Here is a 25240-nt window from a genome sequence, read left to right on the forward strand (position 1 = left end):
TCAAAGGCAAAAAAGAGCAGTGCCACTCAGGGACACTAAGAGGCTCAGGAGAACAGGAACATCAGGCGGGGAGGGAAGAGTTGGGGCTACAGAGATGACAGGTGGCAACACATGGAAGCCCCATCATTCTTGTTACAGAGGTTGGTTTTGATCCTGCAGACAGTGAGAATTATAAAAAGCAACGCTTTCCACACTGTAGGATCTCATCTATTAGTTAGTTCTGAAATAACTTTCATGGGGTCCAACTAGCACTACTTTTTCAACAAAAGAGATCAAAATAGAATATGATAGGGAAGGACGGAAAACATAAAACTTGTTTATATATATACTGATGTGAGTATTGAGTCATGATGTTAAATTTATTTCTTATTGTGAGTCACAGTCCCAAAAGTTTGAAGGTCATTTCTTTGAGAGCATTTAAGCAGAGGAATGATCTGAACAGCCTTGTGCTTCAGAAAATCAATTTGGCGGCTGTGCAGAAAGGACTGGAGGGCGGCAGGCCTGACCACAGGAAGAACCGTTGCCGCAATCAGGCTAACGATGACAATGCTAACTGAGGGTAGGGCCAGTAAAGACGGATAGAAGTTCTACAGAGGGATACCAGGAGGGATACACTGGGAAGGACAAGATTTAGGTGAGGAAAGTGTCAAAAATGCGACCTGGACTGTCTAGGTTTCTGCGTTAGACAATTGGTGGGCCTCGCCCTTCTCTGTGGCAAGCAAGGAACGCCAGAGCAAAAACAGTTTTAGGGACAGAAGATGATTAGGTTGGGACATGTTGAGATGAAAAGTTGAAAACATAGAGGATAAGTATAATTCGGATAATTTTATAGAAAAAAATTCATTATATTCCTCTACAAACCAATCATGATCAAGTGTTTATTGTCTGATGCACTAAAGTGTGGTACTAATATTAGAAATATATATATGGCCAGGCGCAGTGGCTCACACCTGTAATCCCAGCACTTTGGGAGGCCAAGGCAGGTGGATCATGAGGTCAGGAGTTCGAGACCAGCCTGGCCAATATGGCAAAACCCTATCTCTACTAAATATACAAAAAATAGCCGGGTGTGGTGGCGGGTGTCTGTATTCCCAGCTACTCGGGAGGCTGAGGCAGAAGAATCGCTTGAAACCAGGAGGCAGAGGTTGCAGTGAGCTGAGATTGCGCCACTGCACTCTAGCCCGGGTGACACAGTGAAACTATGTCTTACTAAATATATATATATATTTCAAGACATATATATATTTGTATGTAGAGAGACTAAATACGTATAGTTATATAGAGGCTAATATATTATATATAATATATATATAGAGAGAGACTCTCTCTCTCTCTCTCTCTCTCTCTATATATATATATATATATATATATATACACATATGTATATATAGTAAGAAAATGTAGTAAGTACAGAAGGGATTTGCTAGTGCCCACAATTTGTGGACAAGTTTTTAAAAAGACATTTTCTAAAGCAAATGCAAAGAAGAATTATTATGAACAGATAAGAGTTGTAAAGATTAAAGACAGAGTATATGAGCACTTACAGAGCACTCACTTACTATACAAGAGTATAATGAATTTTTTTTTCTATAAAATTATCCAAATATAGGGGTGTCCAATCTTTTGGCTTCCCTGAGCCACATTGGAAGAAGAATGGTCTTGGGCCACACATAAAACACACTAACACTAATGATAGCCGATGAGCTAACAAAATAAATAAATAAATAAATAAATAAATAAATAAATAAATTGAAAAAATACCTCAAACTGTTTTAAGGAAGTTGATGAATTTGTTTTGGGCTGCATTCCAAGCTGTCCTGGGCTGCATGTGGCCCATAGGCAGCAGGTTTGACAAGTTTGATCTAGTCTAATACCTGACACATAGTAGATGCTCTAAAAATAGGGTTTTGTTTCCCTTTACTTTTCTATATCTTGTCACTAGGTCTCAAGATGCAGCAATGCAAACTATTTACATGACTATATTTCAAGTCACTTGACAGCTAGAGTTAGCAAATGATGCTCTGATTCACAAAACGGTTCATGTTCTTTGTTTTACAAGAGCTGCCAAGAAGTTAATGGGCAAATTCATAAAGCATCTCTAGTAAATGTAGAGAAACTCATCATATGCATTTTGTATATTTCACCTATCCTATTTTTAAGCCTTTTTCTCAATTCCTTCACCCCCCAAAAATCATTAAGTATTGTAAAAAAAATCACTTTAAATCTTTTTCTGAAATAAGCCAAAGCCTATAGGCAGGTGGGTAGATGGATAAATAGACTAGATAGACAGATGGATGGCTGAAACTGATGGATGGCTCTATTTTAAATTATTAATTAAAGATCTGTGAATTTGGGTAGCTGAATCGGTTCCCTGAAACTTGTTTATTTCTTTTATTAAAATAATGTATTACACATCAAATGTAGAGAGAAGAGTATAATGAACCCCTATGAAACCATGCCCAAGTCAACAATTATCAATTCATGGCCAATTTTGTTTCATCTATACATTCACCCACTCCCCCAACCCCTGGATTAACTTAAAGCAAATTCTAACAACTATATCATTTCACTGGCAAAATGTTTTAGTATTAATATCCAAAGAATAAGGACTCATAACTACATTATCATGATACCTTTAAAAAGTTAACAATAATTTCTTAATACCATCAAATGCCAGTGTTCAAATTTCTCCTAATGTTTCTTAATTTTTTAAATAATTTTTTGAATTTTAGATACTGATTATTTCTGAGTCAACTTATAAAACCATTTCTCTGAAAGTTAAATTGAGGGCCAGAATAAAACCTTCCCAAGGAATCTTCTCTTCATGGCATGAGGCTCGGGTTCCTCCAGCTGTTCATTCAACTTTCTTCTCTCTTCCTGCTTTCTCCCTATTCTGCTTTATCTCCTTTGACTACAACACGCATGTGTGAGCATGCACACACACACGCGCGTACACACACTCACACAATGGGGGAAACTTTAAAAGTTGTGCTCCGTTTACAATAGCAAAGACCTGGAACCAACCCAAATGCCCATCGATGATAGACTGGACAGGGAAAATGTGGTACATATACATCATAGAATATTATGCAGCCATCAAAAACGATGAGTTCCTGTCCTTTTAGGGACATGGATGAACCTGGAAACCATCATTCTCAGCAAACTGACACAAGAGCAGAAAATCAAACACCGCATGTTCTCACTCATAGGCGGGTGTTAAACAAAGAGAACACATGGACACAGGGAGGGGAGCACTACACACTGGGGTCTGCTGGGGGAAAATGGGGGAGGGACGGGGGGGTGGCGAGGTGGGGAGAGATAGCATGGGGAGAGATGCCAAACATAGGTGAAGGGGAGGAAGGCAGCAAATCATACTACCATGTGTGTACCTATGCAACAATCTTGTATGTTCTTCACATGTACCCCAAAACCTAAAATGCAATAAAATAAAAGAACAATGACATAAAAAAAAGTTGTGCTACATGTTAGGTTGTATGAAAATGCATGTTTGACATAAAAATAAAAATGGTGATACAGCAGGAAAAAAATGAATAAATAAACACTTAAGAAAACTAGCCTTAAGAATTATCAAATTTTTAATTAATGACAACTATCAAAACTTTGAGCAGAATATCCTCCAACAAAGATATACTTAAATACAATATACGTTTGTGTGCGTAGGGGTGTGTGTGTGTGTGTGTGTGCAGATCTAAAAAGAACTCTTCACTGCACATTTTGAAATAAAATATCCTACTCCAAAGTTTCTGAAGTTTCATATCCATTATATCCCTCAAAACATCTTCAGGAACATAGACATATTAAAATAAATGGCTTCAGGAAAAAAAAAAAAAAAAAAAAAGAAAAAGCATCCTATACGGCCAGATGCATCTTTCCTTCTACTGCTCCCATCTTCCTACCGGTTTCTCTGTCTCCAATCTTTCCCTCCTCGGTGTCCTCTAACACATAGATGCTAGCAAAGTTTGTTTTCTAAAACACAGAACCAAAATGTCATATCTTACATAAAAGTCTTCCATTGTTCACCACTGTCTGCAAAACAGAGTTCAAATTTCTAACACTGGCAATCAAAGACTGATATAATCTAACCCCATCCAATTCTCCAGTACCCACTGCTCTTTCCACCCCAATATCCTCAACAACCTGGCTATGTTGAAATAGTCCCATTCCTTGAACATGTCTTCCCTATGCCTTCTATGGTTCTGTTCATGTTGTTCTTTCTGCCTGAAGTACAATATTTTTTATTTACTCAATGTATAATAAATGTGAGCTTGCAATGAAGAGATAAAGCTGTAAGACATGAGCTTTGCTCTCAAGAAACTTACGACCTCATGACAGACAGAGATAACTTTCAAGAGAAGTGTGATAAGTAGAGACATATTAAGGTTTGGTGACGACATGAAGAGGGATTTTGCTGTGGACATGAGACTATTAGCATTTGGAAATACAATGTGCAGAAAACACATGGAAAAAGGAGAGTCCAAAGGATGAATTAAAAAAATCCCCCAAAAGTAGACATGTCGAATTAATATACAGCCATGGGATGGTTATATCTAAGAGATAAATGAAAACCATTTCATTATCTACGAGATGAATGAAAATCACAGGTAAGGCCTATGAGAGATTGTAATTGCAAACTCAAATATAATCAGTTTGCTTCTTTTTTTTTTTTTTTTTTTTTTTTTTGAGATGGAGTTTCGCTCTTGTTACCCAGGCTGGAGTGCAATGGCGCGATCTCGGCTCACCGCAACCTCCGCCTCCTCGGTTCATGCAATTCTCCTGCCTCAGCCTCCTGAGTATCTGGGACTACAGGCACGCGCCACCATGCCCAGCTAATTTTTTTGTATTTTTAGTAGAGACAGGGTTTCACCAGGATGACCAGGATGGTCTCGATCTCTCGACCTTGTGATCCACCCGCCTCGGCCTCCAAAAGTGCTGGGATTACAGGCGTGAGCCACCGTGCCCGGCATCAGTTTGCTTCTTTTAAGAAGCCTTTGCTATCAAATAAACACAAAATCTGTGGGAACCAAACTAGAAGTGTGGGATGGTAAAGGAGTGTAGGAGGCTGAGCAATCTGACTTACGCATGAAGAAAATGAAGCAGTTACTTCCAACAAAGAATGAAGCAGGTTAAAGTCCACACTCACAGAAGGAAGAAGTTCAATGTGATGCTAACAAATCAAGCTAGCCTAAACTTAACAGCGTGCCATACTTGCTGCCACATTCACTCTGACGTCATTTAAATAATGTAAATATTTTAAAATTCTTTTCATAAAAAGTATAATACATACAAAAGAATACATATATGCTGTTTTATTTCAAAGTCACATATACCACACAAGTATTCACGTAGCCACCTGCCAGGTTAAGAAACAGAACATTATCAGTACCTTGGGAGCCCTCAGAATCCCCCTGCCCAATTGCCTTTCACTCTCTCCCTCTGAGTGGAAACCACTGTCTTGCTTTTTGTATTAATCGTTCCTTTACTTTTCTTTATAAAGTCACCACACACATTTTACCACCTAGAAAACACTTGGGGTTTTAATTTTGGAATCCTGCATAGCCATTGCAAAGCCAGAGTCTAAGAAAAGCGCAACACTGCCATTATATATCAATGGAGGGCCGGGAGAAGAGAGACACTCAGGTTCTCTGAGAAATCAAATTGCACCTGGGAATTCTGATGCATGCTAGAGTTTCAGACTCACTGCCTAGAGTCCTTCTAGCTTCTGATTCTAGAATAAGTATTTGGATCAAAGTAAGCCAAAAATAAAACAAAACGAAACTTTTTCTGAGGTGAACCAAACTAAAGAATTCTCTAGCTAGAATGAGATTTCTGCAACCCTGCATTTAAAGAATGTTGCTCCAACCAAAGACTAAGTTGTTGTATGTTAGTTATATACTAATAACAACTATGCAAAGAACTAAAATGTTTTAAATAGAATTGTATTTCAAAAATATGGGGAAATATTTCTTGCTTTGACTTTTTAGCTGTGATTTTTAAAGGAAGGAAATACTGCTTGTGGGAACATAATAATGAATTTTCACTACATGTGTCCAGTGAGTTGTGGGGATGAATCAGAGTTGAGTATGACTCAAAAATCCCCTCCTCTTAAAACAACTCTACAGGGCAGCACTTGTATCTTCCTTTAGGTCTAGTACAGTAGGTGGGCCATTTTCTGAGTCAAGTTTCCCTACAGTGCAGTTAGTCTGCGTATAGATAAGTCTTTTGAGTGCTATCCCACAGAGGTGGGGTTCTTTTTCCTTTTATTTGAATTTACTTTCATACCTGGAGAGATTCTTTTGGTGGCTGTTGGCTTATACTGTTTGAGCGCCTCCCAGGAGTGGGGCCACACTTGGCACTTCACATCTATTATCTCATCTAATCCCCATTATAACCCTGCTGGGTAGGTGTTGACAGCCTCATTACAGACAGGTAGAGCAACTGGCCTGTGGTCACATTGCCAGGAGTCTCTTGGTGAGCTGGCAGATAGACTCCCTGACTCCGACTCCTGAAGAATTTCCACCTGGGCCACCACAGCTACTGGCTACAACTTCAAAAAAATAAAGAATAAGCCGGGCGCGGTGGCTCAAGCCTGTAATCCCAGCACTTTGGGAGGCTGAGGCGGGTGGATCACGAGGTCGAGAGATCGAGACCATCCTGGTCAACATGGTGAAACCCCGTCTCTACTAAAAATACAAAAAATTAGCTGGACATAGTGGCGTGTGCCTGTAATCCCAGCTACTCAGGAAGCTGAGGCAGGAGAATTGCCTGAACCCAGGAGGCGGAGGTTGCGGTGAGCTGAGATCGCACCATTGCACTCCAGCCTGGGTAACAAGAGCGAAACTCCGTCTCAAAAAATAAAAATAAAAATAAAATAAATAAAATAAAGACTAAAGAAAACAAAAAGATTTATGGTCTAAAAAAAAAACCACCTGCCTTTTTTTTAGTTGCAAAATGTAATAGACACTTCAACATATGAACAAGTTGGTTTATTTTCACGTATCTCTAGGTATGAAAGGAATCCAAAGGAAGGAGAAGAAATCCTTTGCCTTGGCACTTTGCAAATTGACCACATGCAAACACACGCTCTCACACGAGCACTGTATGCCACAGAAGCTCTTTTAGGAGACAGTAACAGAAGTGATCTCAGTATTCTGCCCTGTGTGTAACATAGGCCACTTACTTGTGTTAAAATGTATTTAAGTTTTATTTTTAACAGAAGTCTTTTATTTGGGTTACAAGCTATGTATACTATTAAGAAATTTATTTTCATAGTCAGAGAAATTAAGAATTACTAATTGTGACATAGATATTCTATCATGTAGAAATAATGGGGGGATTATGTTTATAGTTTGTTAATTGATTGAAAACCACTCAAAAATAAGATTTCACGACTTCACTTGCAGGATCTTGTTGAGAAATTAGGACCAACTACCGTGTACTTACACCAAGGTGCAGGTGTTAAAGTACGAATGCTATTTAGCCAACTGGGATGACTTAATTGGTGGTTTTCTCTACAAAGCATGGTAAACAGAGCTCCCATATCTCTTATAATTTCCTTGTATCGGAACCAAAAATAATATTTAATATTTGCTTTGCACCTTACACAAGAAATTTTTTTAAATCCCCATATACAGAGTAATCAGTGGTCAGCAAAGAATGTGCAGGCCTCTAACAGACTCTGCAGGATGGAGTCGTTGGAGCTTTTCCTCTAGTCTCTAGTACCATAAAAATGGAGTTACAGAAAAAGTGCTTTCAACATGCTGATAAAAGATTAAAAAGAATCACTTGGCCTAAAGGAATTTTAACAACATAACATTAAGGAGAAAAGAAGCTGTAAAATAAAACCAAAAAGCATGTCTACAAGAACACGAAAAAATCAGGGGGAAAAAAAAAACCTCACAAACTGTCCAGGCAATCATGAGCAATCATTGACTTGGTTTGTTATAATTTTAAATTAACTTCCCTTAAAATATGTGATTTATATGTGACCATTATATACAGCTCTTAACTATGATTTCAAAGGTGATCAGTTCAAAGCTTAACAAATTTTCTTGATATCGAATTTTTAAACCTTTGAAATCTTGTATTTCAGTAATATACTATTACCTTAATTTTAAGCAAAGCTGCATGATCTAGAGAAAATTCAATCTCTTCTGCTGATTAAATTTCAGTAATTGAACATAAAAACATTTGGAACAAGAAGGACTGTATAAATGAACTGTCAGCATATATTACAACATTGCAATGTTGCTTAGGTAAGAAAATGCTCCTTGAAGAAGTTGGCACAATGAGAAGCCAATAGGAAAAACAGAGGAAGTAAGCTATCACTGAAATAATGAGCAGGAATTCCATTAAGGCTCCAGGCCAGGTATGCGAAGGAGGTGTGATTGATATGCAGGACTCGGAGATTAACTGTGTGGGACTTGCTGAGGCCATGCCTACATGCATCTAACATAGTGCTATATTTGGTATCAGACTTTGACTGAAGTGGTGTTCACAGAGTCACTGCTCCTGCTAGTTCTTTTCTTTTAAATGCTAAGGATTTTGTTTCAGCCACAGTGTCAGGAAAGGAGAATTTTCAGGAGGCAAAGAAAAACACAGTCATATCCAGAGTTAAGTTTCAATTAGTGTTCACTTTCGGTGTCACCAACGATTTAAAAAGCTACATTTCATACAAACACAAGTATGACAATGACCATGAGGTCATCAAGTACCTGTGTTCCTATCAGTAGGTCCCTTTGGATACTGCTATTAAATGATAAGGTTTTAGAAGCCAACATAACGATATGATATAAAACCAATTTCAAAAATTTGATATTTATAAGTATGGCAGTATGGAAGAAGACATTGGATTGGAGTCTAGTTCAAGTTAACATAACCTCCTTGAAACGTTAAAAGACAAAGGTTATTTCTGAATATATTATTTCTATTGCAAGTAACTACATCATGGAATAGAGGTCAGCTTGGTGGATTTGGAAATCCTGAGTCTTTAAAACATTCTTTCTGGAATAGAAATGAAGCCCTGGAAATCTTGCAGAGTAGAACTTGGCTATTACACAACTTGCAATATAGTGAGCGTTAAATAAATGTTCTACCAGATTCACCTATTACTTACAATAAAAGTATGTAAAAAAAAAATACAACAAAAAATCTTAGTTTGTAAGGTGGGTATCAGTCTCGCTTACCAACACCCAAGTTACACAAAAGGATCCCATTTTCCTGTTTATGGCTCCTGCTTTTCACTAGAAGAAATGAACAGTCTGTGATTCCTAGTTCTGCTGTTAGCTCACTGCAAGACCCTGATAAATCAATCACTCAGCACTCCATGGCAATCACACTCAGACATAGGCACACTGGAGGTTAGTTCAAATTACTTACAAAGATTTCTGTAATAAAATAAGGATTGACAACTGGGGTCCTGACAGAAGAGAAGTCACTTTAAGGTATTTACCTTTTCCATACTTTATTAATTAGTTGGTAATTTCACATCATAATTACACTTGATCCTTCTTCTAAGACAAAATTCAGGTAGATACATTCTAATTTCACAGGCAAAAAACCCAGAACAGCCCCTGTTGTTTGGATTCTATGATGCATTCCTCAACCCCAGCAACTGGTATTACAGGTACTGTTTAAAATGTTGCTTTGTTATCCTGAGAACTACATCCTTACTTTTTTTTTTTTTTTTTTTTTAAAGAGACAGAATCTTGCTCTATCACCCAGGCTGGAGAGCAGTGGCACAATTATAGCTCACTACAGCCTTGAACTCCTGGGATCAAGCAATCCTCTCACCTCAACTTCCAGAGTAACTAAATTATTTGTTCCAAAATTATTTATATAACACGTAAGCATTGATTCTTTCTAGGACAGGCACAATTCTGTGAATGTAAAAGATGGTGTTCTGCCCTCGAAGAGTTTACAATCCAGTTACCAAGTGGCCTTGTGAGAAAAGTGCAAAGTGCAAGTAGTGCCAGGGAAGGGAGTGATCTGAACCAGCCAGAGAATTAAAATACATGCTTCTGGATAAAGGTGGCCACTGCAATGAGATTTCAAGAACCAACACAATTACAGGCAAGCTTAGTAGCTCAGGCCTGTAATCCCAGAACTTTGGGAGGTACACTCCAACCTGGACAACAGAATGGGACCCTATCTCAAAAAAATAAGAACAAACAAACAAAAAACAGGCAAAAGTAGGGAGAAAGGAGTCCAAAATGAAGAGAGGCAGAGGAAATAAACAGCCAGGAAAATGAGGTAATTTGGCCAAAGCCAAGGACTGTTTGTGGGGGCCGGTAGAGGAAGAGGCTGACAGGAAGTTCAGGGTATACCCTTCAGGGTCTTGGCTTCTTCTCTTAAGGAGTCGAGACAGAGGGAAAAACATAGAGGCCAGGCCTCTTTCTATAAGTAACTAACCTGTAACTATGCCCATTAAGTACGTAATACAGCAGTCTTCCTCTTATTGATTGTGTGAACTCAGTGAACACAAGAGTCATGTTTTTCCACTACGGAATCCCAGGGCCTGCCATTAGTAAACACTCAACTTTTTGTTGAATAAATAAGTAAATGAACAAATAACTATATTGATTCATTAAAGGTAAATATGAAAACTTTAATTTTGCTATTAGTTTATCTCTTAGTGAAAATAAGTTCCCGTGTAATTTATTTCAAATAAATGAGCATTTGAATAATCCAGCAGAGTTTCTTCCCTCCACATAACTTCCTTCCCAGGTTACTCAAAATGTCATATAACTAGAGAAATATTAACAAATATTTTATGCAAGAGATGATGTCACAAACTTGTACTTGAGACTGGTTTTGCATATTATCAACTAGCTATTAGTATAAAAAGAAAAATGGCTACTTTATCAAACATGACAGCTAATTTAAAAAAATCATTTCTCTTTTTCCTGAAAAATATCTATTACTTATATAAATATTTGCGACAGAGTTTTGCTCTTGTTGCCCAGACGGGAGTGCAGTGGTGCAGTCTTAGCTCAATGTAACCTTCACATCCCGGGTTCAAGCGATTCTCCTGCCTCAGCCTCCTGAGTAGCTGGGATTACAGGCATTTACCACCACACCTGGCATTTTGTATTTTACTTAGTAGAGATGGGGTTTTTCCATGTAGGTCAGGCTGGTCTCTAACTCCTGACTTCAGGTGACCCACCTGCCTGGCCTCCCAAAGTGCTGGGATTACAGGCGTGAGCCACTGAGCCATATTTTTTCTTCTTTTCTTTTTTGAGACAGGGTCTTGCTCTGGTACCCAGACTGGAGTGCAGTGGCATGATTATGGTTCACTGCAGCCTTTACCTTCTCGGCTCAAGTGATCCTCTCACTTCAGCCTACCAAGTAGCTGGGAATATAGGCTTGTGCCACCACACCTGGCTGATTTTTTTTTTTTTTATTTTTGGTAGACATAGCGTCTTGCTATATTGCCCAGGCTGGTCTTGAACTCCTGGGCGCAAGTGATCCACCTACCTCAGTCTCCCAAGGCGCTGGCATTACAGGCCACTGTGCCCCACCTGATACCTGTTTTTAACAGTGTTATTTTAAGCTAGAAACACAAGCAAATATTTTTATAATGGCAACAGGAAACTATTATTTCAAAATTTTGCTTTCTCACTGGCCATTGAACTCTTGAGATGGGTGGAAGTGGTAAAGGCAGTAAGCTCTTGTGACATCATCCAAGCACAGAGGCATTTTCGTAAAATCATGGCCTAAGAACACTCTTGTCCATCAGTCTGCCAGTGCTATCTGTGGGTCAGTTAGGAAAATGATGCAAATAACTTATTTTGAAAGGATTCTCCAGAATTTCCTCTAGGAAGAACTCTGGGACTCAGTGCCTATAATTAACTCTGGTGGGTAGTAGGAGAGGAGGCTGGCAAATGTGTCTTGACTGGTATGGAAGAGAGGGAACCTGGTCTTTCTCTCCCACTGAAAACCTCTAATAGCCATTGGAAATTAATAAGAAAGTGAAGAGGTGACTTGTGAATTTTCTGTAATAATAGAAGAGGATCCCAAATATAGCAATGATTATGGATGAAGAATTTACTTCTTTCTCCTTTTTCACATAAACACACAGAAGTGCCCTTCCATTTGATAAAGAGGGTGACAGGAGATCCTCTGGTTTGTTTGTTTAATGTCTAAGTCTTGCCTGATCCTGTACTCTGCTGCACTCGGCAATTTGAAAAGGAACACTTTTCTTATACATAGCCCACATAAGGCACCTTGGCACATCTTAAGAGCTTTACACATATCTGTACAAGGCAATATTATGGCATTATTATCAATACTGAACGACGGTTCAAAGAATCCCAGGACAAATGAGCTTAATACAGATTAACCACTGGTACAACAGAAAACCAAAATTTGGTATCCAAAAAATGAGAGGTTAAACTCCACTTAAAAACCAAAAAATAAATTCTCATTAGGTACAAACTATAACATAAAAATTAGTAAATAACAACCTACGTTAGCTGATTGAGATAAAATATTTTGAAGAATCAGTAATTCTGAAACACAAATTTTCTTACATAAATTCTTTTGGAAAGAAATCTGTTTACCATGAACAAAAAACATTTTGTGTGGCTCAACTATTTAAGCTAGGCCAATTAGTTTGCTTCATGGCATATGCTTTGCACTTAGTAAATGTTAGGGAATATATGTGTGAATAAATAAAACATTTACCATAAATACTTTTTGTCTCTTGAAAACACAAAGGGGTAATATGATTGTACTCTTTTACAGAGTATGAATTTTTAAATAACCTTAACTTGTAAACATAATTTCAAATTCCAAATAAAATGATAGGACTAAAATCAGAAAACAATATATAATTTTCTGAATTTTTACAGTGCTTTTGACACTATGTTTATATTCCAGTTGTGAATGTTCAAATACAAAAATGGGTTCTAGTTTTCTATTTAGAATACCAAATTCACCGTAAAATAGCTTTTGATCAGACAGATCCTAGCATTTATGTCTTGCTAGTTTAAGGAAATAAAGCTGTAATAAAGGAAATAAAGCTGTAATAAATCGCTCCAAAGCAAAGGCAAAATGACCACCCAATTAAGTTATAACTTTAAAAATCACCTTGAGGTTACACTGGGAAGAAATATGAGGAAAAGGGCAATTAAAGATGAGTCTTTCAAATCTGAGGTCTCCTCATTGACAATGAAAGATTCAGTTACTTAAACTGTTTTTCACTGTTTCATTATGAGTTGCTTTTAACAATATTTCATCCCTCAACAGGGGAAATCAGGAATCCTTGAAAAAAAAAAAAAAAAAAAAAAAAAAGCCATACCAGGCTATCAAAATCTTTGCTAAGGAAAATAAACTAATCAAGATTGATCTCCTGGGTCTCTCAGAAGTTCACCAATTCCAAATGTTCTCATAAGTTTCAAAAGAGAAGAAAACAATAAAGCTTCTATACAATACAATGTTTAATAACTCATTGCAGGGCAGAGGAATTAATGACAGTGGCATTTTGTAAAATACATTGAGCTCTAAAATCAAATAAGTACTCATTTATTTCTTTTCTGAATAATCTAACTTTCTCTTTCCCAGATACTAAGAGGTCTGAGTCAATTTTTTTTTTTCTATCAGTTCTTAAGGGATTTTCCAGAATAGTTGTAAAGAAGATTGGAGGTACTGCTGTTAGCAATAATTTCAGCAGAAGGAATTGTTTTTTTTCAAATTTATTACTTTTTAAAAACCAACAATGTAACTAAAGAAAAAACGTCTGTAAAGCAAACAAAATAGTGACTTCCTTTATGTTTAAGCACAATGATCCATTATTTCCTTTTCAAGACACCTTCAATATTAGTTACTGAGAGGGCAAATGACAATGATAAAAAATATTAATTGCATTATTGAAAAGACACTATAAAGCAATAAGTTTATTTTCCCTCATTTAAAAATGCTCTTCAGGCTTCTTTTAAATTCCATTTTAAAAAAAGTAGTTTGCTATAAATGACACACAAATGAGATGGATAAATAGTTAAGTACAACTGATGGCGGTCTTAATCTAATGTACCGTTGTCTGTCAGCTAATCTCTCCTGGTTTAACAATCTGAGTTTAACTACTTCATGATGAATGAGACAGGGTGCAAATGACCTGAGCGTTTCAGCCCATAAAGCAGGCTTAGGGAAATAAAACCTGCAAATTTGATCACCAGACTTAGACTGACCACCATTGGCAATACAGTTAGGGCTTTAAAGGAATTGTCTATGTGTAATATTAAGTAATGAAATTCCAATCATTTATACTTGAAGTACCACTTGCTGTAAAGCAGCTTACTATTCTATGCAAGATTTACGATTACATAACTGAAATTTGGATAGCTCTGAATTCAAAGTTGGTGAGCTAATTGTCAGAGGACCTACTGTGGCTGAGAGTTTTATAGACTCAGTTCTGCAGAAAGTTTCTTAGGAGCATTAACATGTACTCACATTAAGCAAGAAAGACTCCAGTTGTTAACAGCAGTAGGTCTATTGTTCAGGAAGTAATACTTTTCATGAGATTCATTATGAAAGAGAGGGGGGAAGTCCTTTTTGGCATTCTGCATATAAAATCTTCTCAGAAAGACATCTGCAGTTTTTAAAAATTCCACCTACTTTTACTACTACAACCTTTGTTAATTTTCTACAGTTCTCTGCTCCAGTAACTTAAAAGTCATTTCCTTAAGAAAACAGGTGACAGACAACTTGAGTGACTGATTATATTGTGCCATCACTTTGTTTTTCTCAGAGGCCTTGGTTTAAGAGGATGGATGTTAGTGTAAATGACAGCAAGGGGAGCTTCGCATAAGATTTCACTTCTGTTCAAAGACAAGCTAATGTAACCTCACTGCGGTGCCATCAACTTGACAAATGGACACCGCGCAACCCTCTGCCTCCCACTGAAACCCGAGAGACTGATTTACACAATATTCTCCCTATAGATGGAAAAAGACTTCATGCTGCTAGGCTGTATAATGGGTTGATCTGATAATTCTTTGCATGTAATGAAATTTGATAATATGAAGGTGAAATGCATCTCAAAGAATGAAGCAAGCTAATGAACTTATAAAACTACACTTAAGTCCTTTAAAACCCGAATAAACATTGAAAGGGACTTAGCTCAATCCATGTTGACACAACGTAGCAGTTCTCACATTTAACTCTGCCTTTACTTAGAAGGAATAAAAGATTCCAGTTCTAAGGAGTATAACTCTATTCAAACATTTCAATATAATCTGTAGAAGTTGCTGTGCCTTATCTTTACAATCAGATTTTGCTGGTCCTCAGTTCTTTACCACAAGAATTCTACATTACTTTATCCTGTTAATTTCTCTGGAAGCTCAATATTTTCCTTCTAAAGTAGGAAATTTCTTAAAGGATTGATAGATAGTGACATGCAAAATTAACAAATAGTTCATCTGGAGATTTAAATGTACCCTAAACTGGTACAAAAATGACACAAAAATCACAAAAATTAGAGCTTCATAAGAAACATACACTTCTGCTTTAAAGTCATAAGTTCTTACATATTCAAAGTATGAATGTTTAAAGTATTCTGAAAAGAAATTCATGGTATAGTATATTTTACAGGCAAGGCTGATTTCAAATCCTCTGCAGTAAAACTGTCTGTTAGTATTAATGTCTGGAAATAAACACCATGAATGTAAACTACAATCAGAAGCAGTTTTAACACATGTAAATGTTGAATGAGGTAGAATTTTAGTCTTATATTTACTTTGCTGTTGTCACAAATAAAAAAAGCACTTATGAAAACATTTCATGCTGAAGTGAATGGATTTCAACAGCTGCTGATTTGGTGACATGGAGAACCCCAGAGGAGACATCCTGCTGAATTAACGTTTTGGAAATGTTAAAAAGAAACTTCAAACAGACCTTGTTTAGCAGGCGGTCAAAGATTTTGCTCTGTGGGGATCATGTGAAGGCTAGCAGAGCAGTCACTCAGCCATGAATCAGACTTGTCAATAGTTGCCTATTTTCTCAACAGGTAACTTAAACAGGCAGGCATACAGTCTATTTCCCCTAACATTTCTGTGTGTACTTGTGCACAAAAAATTGTCCTGGACTTTACTCTGGGATTATTTAAGAAGGCATAGCATGTAGGGATGGGGAAATAGTTGTTCAAGCCATTTAGATGCATTTTTTAAAATGTGTACTTTTGCTTTTTTTTTTTTAACTAAAAAAATTAGCTAAGTTACATATAAAATCTTATTTTCAAACAAACTTTTATCCTAAGTTAGAAATTTGGAACAGATTCAATCAAATAATTATTTAGGACAGTAAAGAATCTTGAAGATAACAAAGATCAAACCCATGATTTCACAGATGCGGAAACTAAGGCCTACACAGCTTTAAGTGATTTGCCAAATATTTACTTGTTGATGTGTTCAGACTAGAACTTCCATTTTCTGACTCCTCAGTTCAAAATTAGTTCACTATACTTATCCTTAAGAAGTAGCCTTCTTTGAGCAATGTAAAAATACTCAAGGGAAGAAACCATTAAACAGTAAAATCTCATGGTTCAGTGTTTTTCTGATTTGGCATGTTTTGATTATTTTCCTTTAAGCTGGCCACAGAGAAAGAGAGTTAATGGAAAATTCCTTCCCCACATCACCAAGATGGAGAGGTGGGGGCTGGGGTGAGAAGAGGCCCAGTACCAAAATGTGTTTTCTACTTTCAACATTTAGGAGTTTGGTGGAAATAGAGAGTACAAAAACAATAAAGCATTTCTTTGTTACTGACTCAGATCAGCATTGTAAACTATGCCATACAAGCTACTATTATGTCAGAAAATTACCAGGTATCCATTAAATGAGCTCAGACTGTTTTCTATTGTTCAATAATTCTTTTCGTTGTTTTGGAAAGCCTAAGTACAGAGTTCAGTGAAAGTTCTCAGAGGTGACTCCACAATCACAGCAGTCCTCATTACCTTAGTCAACCTCTCCTTCTGCCTCCATCAATGCACGGTCATTACCAGCCAATGCTAAAATGGAATCCAAGGCTGAGTAAATCACCTCCAACTGACAAGATGCTTCCTAGATAAGTACCCTCTTGAAAATACTTTGTACATGATTCAGAGTTAAAAAGTAGGAAGAAAAGTAAATGCCAATCCCATCAACATACACACACACATAAATACATAAACCTCTTAGGATCCAAGTTTACTAATTCTTGTTATTAAAATTCATCTTTTGGAAGTTTAATTCTTCATATGCTATGAGGAAACAGGTACTCTAATGCAAACGTTGATGGGAGTGTAAAACACAGACTGGATTTACACATCAAAATGAAAAATGCATTCATCCTTTGACCCAACATTCCTACACATAGAATACTCAGGAGATAATTCAACAAGTGAGGAAAGATATATTTGCAAAGATTATCATGGCAGTACTTTTTTATGGTAAGACAAAGCTGGAAATTAAACTGGTGGTAAAATATAGGTATATATACATACTGGATACATGCAGCTGTTAAAAATCATTATTCACTTAATATAAAGCTACAGTAGTAATAGAAAATGGATCAATGGAACAGAATAGAGAGCCCAGAAACAGACCTACACTTATTTGGTCATTTGATTTTTTAAAAAATGCCACGAAAATCCATTTATGTCAGAATAACTGAATATCCATGTGGAAAAAATAAATTTCAACTTCTTCCTAACATCACATACAAAATTTAACTTGAGGTCTACCTTAGACCTGAATGTAAAAGCTGAAACTATAAAGCTTTTAGATGAAAACAAAGGAGAAAATCTTCACAAATTGAGAATAGGAAAAAGTTTCTTAAAGATAACTAATTATAAAATAAAAAACATAAATTGAACTACATCAAAATTTAAAAATTCTGCTCATGAAAACACATTGATAAGAAAATGAATAAGGAAGCCACAGACTAAAACATTTGCAAAACATAAGGGTTTGGATAAGATGTATAAAGAACTCCTATAACTTAACAATGAAAAGACAACCTAATTTAAAATGGACATAAATTTGAATAGACTTTTCACAAAGAAAGATAAATAACCAATAAACACAGGAAAAAGTACTCAACGTTATGTCATTAGGGAGTAACAATTTAAAACCCTAATGAGATATCATTACACACCCACCAGTATGGCTAAAATTAAAAGGTCAATACCAAATGTTGGCAAGGATATGTAGCAACTGGAAGTTTCATACATCGCTGACGAAGAGTGTCAAATGGTCTCTTATATAAAACACACACCTCCCCTATGACCCAGCAATTCCACCTCTAACGATTGATGCAAGAGAAAAAACCATGTCCGCAAAAGACTTTTACAAGAATGCTCACAGCAAACTGGAAACAGCTCAGGTGTCTATCAAAAAGAAAATGAATAAACAAACTGTATTTATGCAATGAAATACTATTTAGCACAGAAAGAAACAAATCATGGATACACACAACGGGACTGAATCTCAAAAACACTTTACTGAGTAAAAGGAGGATTACAGTTCATTTACATAAGGGTTGGAACAACGGTTGCCTTTTAGGGTCGTGTGGGCTGAGATTTGCTGAAAAGGGACATGAAAGAACTTCTTATTGTGATGACCATGTTTTATGTCTTGATAGGGGTCTGAGTTGCACAAGCATATGATCAGTACTTGTCAACTGGTGCACTTAAGATCTGTATACGTTGTTCTTTATCCCAAAAGTAAAAGGGAACCATAAGCAAATACTGAACTCACGTTTAATGACACCTATGCTAAAGAACTTGCGGGGGAGGGAGTATACAGATGTCTATTTCTTTATTTTAAATCCAATTCAAAAACGAGATGGGTTAAAAGAGACTCACTTAAATAGAGAGATGAGATGAACAAATCTAGCAAAATATTAATTATACAATTTAGGTGGTAGGTATGTGGGTATTCACCTCAAAATTCTCTTTGTCTCTCTTATTCTCTCATTGTGTGTGTATGCATGATGGCAGGTGATTTACAAAGAGCATGTTTAATTTTTCAAAATACCATTTTTCCAAACTGACATTTTCACCTCTATTAATAGACACTTGTTTATTTTTGTACTCAATGAAGTTTAACTTATTCTAAGACATAGAATGACTGAATAATTTTCAAGTTCATCTATGGCAAATGTCAAAAGAAGATATAAAATAAATCTGGTTCTGCTTGATCAGTTGATTTGAGTATCAAAGTTTTCCACATTTTAGACAATATGAAAGTACAGTAGAGTTTGTGCCACCTTCTATTAAAAATCTACAACATGGCTCAGAGCAAAGACTCTTTTAAAAACAATCTATAACAACAGTAAATTGCACGCCACTTGCATTGTAATTAGAAATCCTAAAACTTGCATGAAATATGAGCTTAAATTTTAAGGGAAGTTTGGTTAATAAATAACATGTTAAATTTTGTAGATGACTGATTTGCATGTATGCAGAGGGAAAAGCAAAGTCCTTCCAGTTGTGTTAAGCCATTAAAACGGAGGTGAACCATAAGATGCTGCAAAGCCCAGAAGGACAAGTGGAACGAAGCACATATTCTCAGGATTCTTCTATCATATATTCATATTAAAAGCTTACATTGTATTCCCATTTATAAATCAATAGGTTCTGCTGATAAAGAGAGGAGTTCTTATTCTTGTTTGTTTTATTCTTATTTGTTGGGTATGATAGTTTTCATTTTCAATGGAAACAATAAATCTACTTTGTACCACATTCTAGGATGGTTGGGTGTAAATATCATGCAAGGAAACTGATATATTCAAATTAGTAGTGAGTTGGTCTGTCCAGGTATTTTAAGCACCATGTACATTTCTATATATAAAATTTGGTGACATATAAGGGAATATGCTTATGCTAGTCAGTAATTTATAGATATTGAGTATCTATAATAATATTATAGTGTATAGTAGACCTCAGAAGGATTTCTTCATTTTGCAGGCTGTTAAATTATGCTTTTTCCTCTCAGGTATACAAATACTTAGCATCAGATAGCAAATAAAGTAGAAGTATTCTGCCATTTAACTGGAATTGAGGATTTTCTAATGGTTAATAAGAAATAGTCAAAACGTTAAAGGAAGTTTATCTTAAACATTTACATTTTTCTTCTAACAAGTTATTTTTAAAAACATGTCAGTTACTTTGCCAAATGATTCAATTCCTTATTGTGTTCAAATAAAATGTCAGTAAAAATTTATACTTTTTATTGTTTAATTTGCCCACATTTGAATAAATATTAAATATTGCCCTCACTTAAATCATAAAGGAATAATTCATAAAGCCAAATATATATATATATATATAATGTATAGTCAACATTATTTATGGATTTATCTAATGAAAAATGTGACTATAAAACAACGATTAAAATATCTAAATATTATGTACATAAATGAGTATTGTTTTATGAACATTCATCTAGGGAAGCGACAATTGGTTCATATAGTTGTAGAATTCCATTTTGGAACCCTCTCTTTCACGACTGTCCACCTCAAGTTTGTAGTTTGTCTTTTGTCTCCCCCACACACGTATGTACACACAAGAAGCTGCTTTCTTTTGTGAACACATATTCAGACAGGGCATTACTTAGCAGACACCTCCATATAACTTGTAGCTATTTCAAAAAATCAAAGTCACCTCAAAAATACACAAATTTCCTATCAAAAGAATGTTTAGAAAATTCCAAAGATGTTTCTGAAAGTGGACACCTAAATGTATTATTAAAATATACATACACAGCCTCCCAAGATGCAAAGATGACTACTTTGGAGGAGCTGAAGCTTACTTAGATGCATATGTTCTGGAATGTATATGTGTCTGTGTGTTGTAACTGCCACATTTGAAGGAAGTGTGCTAGAAACTGTATCAGGTATCACAAAGCCTGGGTTTGCGTATCAGCTCTGCCATTTACAGGCTGTACATGTTTAGATTAATCCCTTTACTTCTTTGGGCTTTGATTTCCTCATCTTTGAAATAAAAGTGTTGATCTAGGCCAGCACAGTCCAACAGAAATATAATGCAGGCTATATATATAATTTTTATAGCCACATCTAAAAAGTAAAAAGAAACAGATGAAATTAATTTTAATATTTATTTAACCAACACAGTATATTACCATTTCAACATTTAATTAATAAAAAATTATTAATGAGATCATTCACATTCTTTTGTTTTGGTGCTGCTTTTCAAATTCAGTGGGCATTTTATTCTTAGAGCACACATCCCAATTTGGATGAGCCAAATTTCAAATGCTCAATAACCACATGTGGCTAATGGTTAACGTACTGGACAGCACAGACCTAGACAGTTGCTAATAGTCCTTTCAGTTTTTAAACTTTTATTACTTTATTATCAAAATTAATATATTAATAAAATTAGCATAAATTCAGCATAAGTATATGAAAATCATAGATCAAACGTTTCCATGGAACATCTACTTTCATCAGGAAAGGTTCATTAATTCTTATCTGGCAGTTTAAAATTCTGGATGATTTTTTTTCTAACATTGAACAATTATTAAGAAGCAAAGAACTGGCAATTATCTTCTGAACTCAACCTCACAGAAAGTGGATTACTTCATCTATTAAATTGGCTTAAGTCTATTAAATAATTGCCAAGTCCCCATTTCATATTCTGTGATGCAGATTTGGCTTTAATCTGAAGCTTTAGATCTTTATGTAATCATAAGAATCGTAAGACTGGTTTTAAAATGAATAAACATCCAAAATCACGCTACGGCAATAAGGCTATTTAATTTCTGCTTTGTTTCATGTAGTCTAAATTATTAAGATTATTAAAGAGCTTTATTTTAGTGAACCACGTTTGTATAAGCAAATCAATATTCAATAATAAATATCATTATAATTCTTGGCAACTCATTATTGGGAAAGGCCATGTTCATTAAAACAGGTGATACAAAAGCTGATACTCAGGTTGTAATTGAGAAAAATGTATAAATTATTAGCTATGGCTGGGTGCAGTGGCTTATGCCTGTAATCCCAGCACTCTGGAGGCCAAGGTGGGCAGATCACCTGAAGTCAGGAGTTCAAGATCAGCCTGACTAACATGGAGAAACCTCCTCTCTACTAAAAAAATATATATATATACAAAAAATTAGCCAGGCATGGTGACACATGCCCATAATCCCAGCTACTTGGGAGGCTGAGGCAGGAGAATCACTTGAACCCAGGAGGCAGAGGTTGTGGTGAGCCAAGACTGCCATTGCACTCCAGACCGGGCAATAAAAGCGAAACTTTGTCTCAAAAAAACCCCCCAAAAAAACAAAAACAAAACAGCTATTAGCTGAAGTAGAACCTACTTGCATCACAGGACCACTTTTCAAGTTATCAGTTACACTTGCAATAGAACAGGTGGCCCCCTGAGGCCATTTATCCGGCCCCCCGCTGCACTTCAGGAAGGGGCACCTCTTTCATTGGTGGTCAGTGAGAGGAGCACAGTATGTGGCAGCCCTCCAACAGTCTGAGGGACAGTGAACTGGCCCCCTGTGTAAAAAGTTTGGGGACGCCTGCAATAGAACCTCTGAAAGTGATTTATCTCCAGGTACAATCATACATAATTTCAACTAGCTTACCGTTTTTTATACCAAACTTTACAGAAATTATATAAACATTTTCCCTGACGTTACTATAATCTTTTGAACCTTATCTTTCCCCCTCAAACTTTTAACAGACTAGTAATAACACACTGGAGTGTTTCTGTATCACTATAATTACCATAACAGAATTTCTTTAAAAGAAGTGAATAAAACATCTCACATGCTTTGTCAAAATACAAAAAGTGTTTCTGCAATTCTCTACATTTTGTTTTAACAAATACACAATGAAAGCTGGTAATGATAAAACATATTTATAGGTGGCAACATTATATACTGATTTCTTAATATCTAGCACAGGACACACTGTCTTTGCAAATTTGCCAATAAGATAAAATCATGTCAGCTGAAGTTCACTTTCTACATGATTTATATTATTTAATGAACATTTAGCAGAGCCAGCCAGCCACATAATATTACCTTATTTCTGGGGTGGGGAGGGGGAGGAAAGGTAAACATTATTGCTATGCTGTAGTCCCCTATAATTCCTCCAGGCAATTATTTATTACATGTCAGAGACCAGTGAAGAAAATTAATAAAGGCAAAAGCATGGGAACTCTAAAGGTAGGATGGCCCATGCCTAGCATATTGCCTGGCATTTAGGAGACAGTCGGTGTCTGTTGAACAAATGGCCACAGAGCATATGTACACAGTACAGTCTATATGTGTGTATATGCTGTGGCCTGCATTGATTCCATAGGTAAATAAACACACTATACATTTAGTAGGTATGCATGTTTACTTTTTTTGCTAGAAAATTTTGTGAGTCAAAAACTTTACCCTGATTCTGAAGTCCAAATCTAGCTCTCCCTTGGGGTGACATCGAAACTCAATTCTCTTTACAGCTTTCATCTTTATGCACTTCATTTGTTCTTCAGGTATTCGTGTAACTGGCACTATGATAGGCATGGAGCTGACATAAAAAGAAAATCATAAAGACAAACATATAGACTAATAATTATAGTTCTTATTTTGTAAACAAGGTAATTGCTATTTGGGGAGATTAAGAAACTTGCCCAAGGCAACCCAGCTGGTGAGTATACGAACCAAGTGTCAAAGCTGTACCCATGTTTTTCAACTATTCCATGAGACATAAATATTGAACTGTTAAGGGAACGTGAGGGTTAATTTTATGTGTCAACTTGGCTGTGCTGTGGTGCCCAGATGCTTGGTCCAACACTAGCCTAGATGAAGATATTTTGCAGATGTGATGAACATATATAATCAGTTGATCAAATAAAGCATATTACCCTCCATAATGTGAGTGGACCTTATCCAATCAGCTGAAGACCTTAAGAGCAAAAACTGAGGATTCCCAGAGAAGAAGGAATTCTGCCTTAAGATTTTAACACAGAAATCATGCTTGAGTTCCATCCTGCTGGCATACCTTCAACTGAAGACTGCAATATTAACTCTGCCTGTTTCCACCCCACTTACTTGCAGTATACATTCTGGACTTGCCATCCCCCACAATCATGTGCAACAATTACTTAAAATCAATCAGTCTCACCCCCACCTACTCTGGCAATACATACATATCCTGTTAGTTGTTACTCTGGAGAACCCTAACTGATACATGGTGTCATGGCTAAACATTGAGGTTGAGAGGGCATCAAAACGTGGCCAGTAGTGCACTATTTGGAAGTGGATAGAACCCAAGTGAACCCAAGATACCAAGGATAAAGCCCTGGGAACAACAGCATTTAAGGGGCCAGCAGAAGACAAAGAGCCAAAAGGAAGGGATGAATCAGTCACGGCAAAAGGCGGCTCCACAAAGGAGGGAGGCAATCCTGCAGAAAGAGCAGGTAGGAGGAAGTCTGAGCACAGGCCTTTGTATTTGGCAATCAGTAGGGCAGGGGTGACTGCAGCCAGGGCAGTTGCAATGGTGTCTGGGATGGTAACCATCCTGTATGCACTATGTTGTCTAAGAGTGAAGAAGTGGTGAGAAAGTAGGAAAAGGTTGGCAATTGAGGAAGGGAAGAAAATAATAGCTCAAAAGAGACAGAATGGTGGAGGTGGAAGACTGCGTTGGAATTAGGATGACATTTGTAAGTTGAGGGAGAGCTTTCACTGGAGAAGAAGATAAAGGTAAAGAGCAACTACTGAGAAAACAAGTCCCAGAAGGAAGCTATCCTTGCATATGGGTTCTAGACCACAGGGGTATGGAATAACTCTAATCAGAAGTGAAATACCTCTGTCGAAGACAAGACGCTGGGGCTCCATGCCTTTATTTTATTTATATTATACTTTTTCAGAGAATTAAGAGATGAGGTAATCACTGAGGGTTCTTATTAAATAACATATAGGTGTCCAGTACCATATGGGGTTCAAAAAAGCACAAGACCCATTCTTTGCCAGTCTATCTGTCAAGCTATTATGGTCTGTATATATTTAGTCATTAAGCAAGCAAAAAGTTCAAACTATTCCTATATAGGGGTCTCTCAGAAGCAATGGAATATTGGTTCCAGAAACGCCCATGGATACCAAAATCCACAGATGCTCAAGTCCTTTATATAAAATGGCATAGTATTTGCATATAATCTATGCACATCTTCCGTATACTTTAAATCATCTCTGGATTACTTATAATACCTAATACAATGCCTACATAT

At 36.4% G+C, this 25240-nt stretch overlaps 1 protein-coding gene across 11 annotated transcripts in view; it reads right to left on the bottom strand.

Moving 5' to 3' along the window:
• STAU2 (staufen double-stranded RNA binding protein 2) overlaps positions 1-25240 on the bottom strand; it is a 327272-nt gene that overhangs the window by 54720 nt on the left and 247312 nt on the right. Inside the window, exon 13 of one of the 11 annotated variants that reach the window (XM_074386788.1) lies at positions 1288-23541. The exons of the other annotated variants lie outside the window; for them this stretch is intronic. Coding sequence (XP_074242889.1) covers positions 23503-23541 — 39 coding nt within the window. The 3' untranslated portion in view covers positions 1288-23502. Of the gene's footprint in view, positions 1-1287; positions 23542-25240 lie in introns of those variants that run through there. 11 annotated transcript variants of the gene reach the window in all.

This window comes from Saimiri boliviensis, chromosome 15, assembly GCF_048565385.1.
Source record: "Saimiri boliviensis isolate mSaiBol1 chromosome 15, mSaiBol1.pri, whole genome shotgun sequence".
NCBI lineage: Eukaryota > Metazoa > Chordata > Mammalia > Primates > Cebidae > Saimiri > Saimiri boliviensis.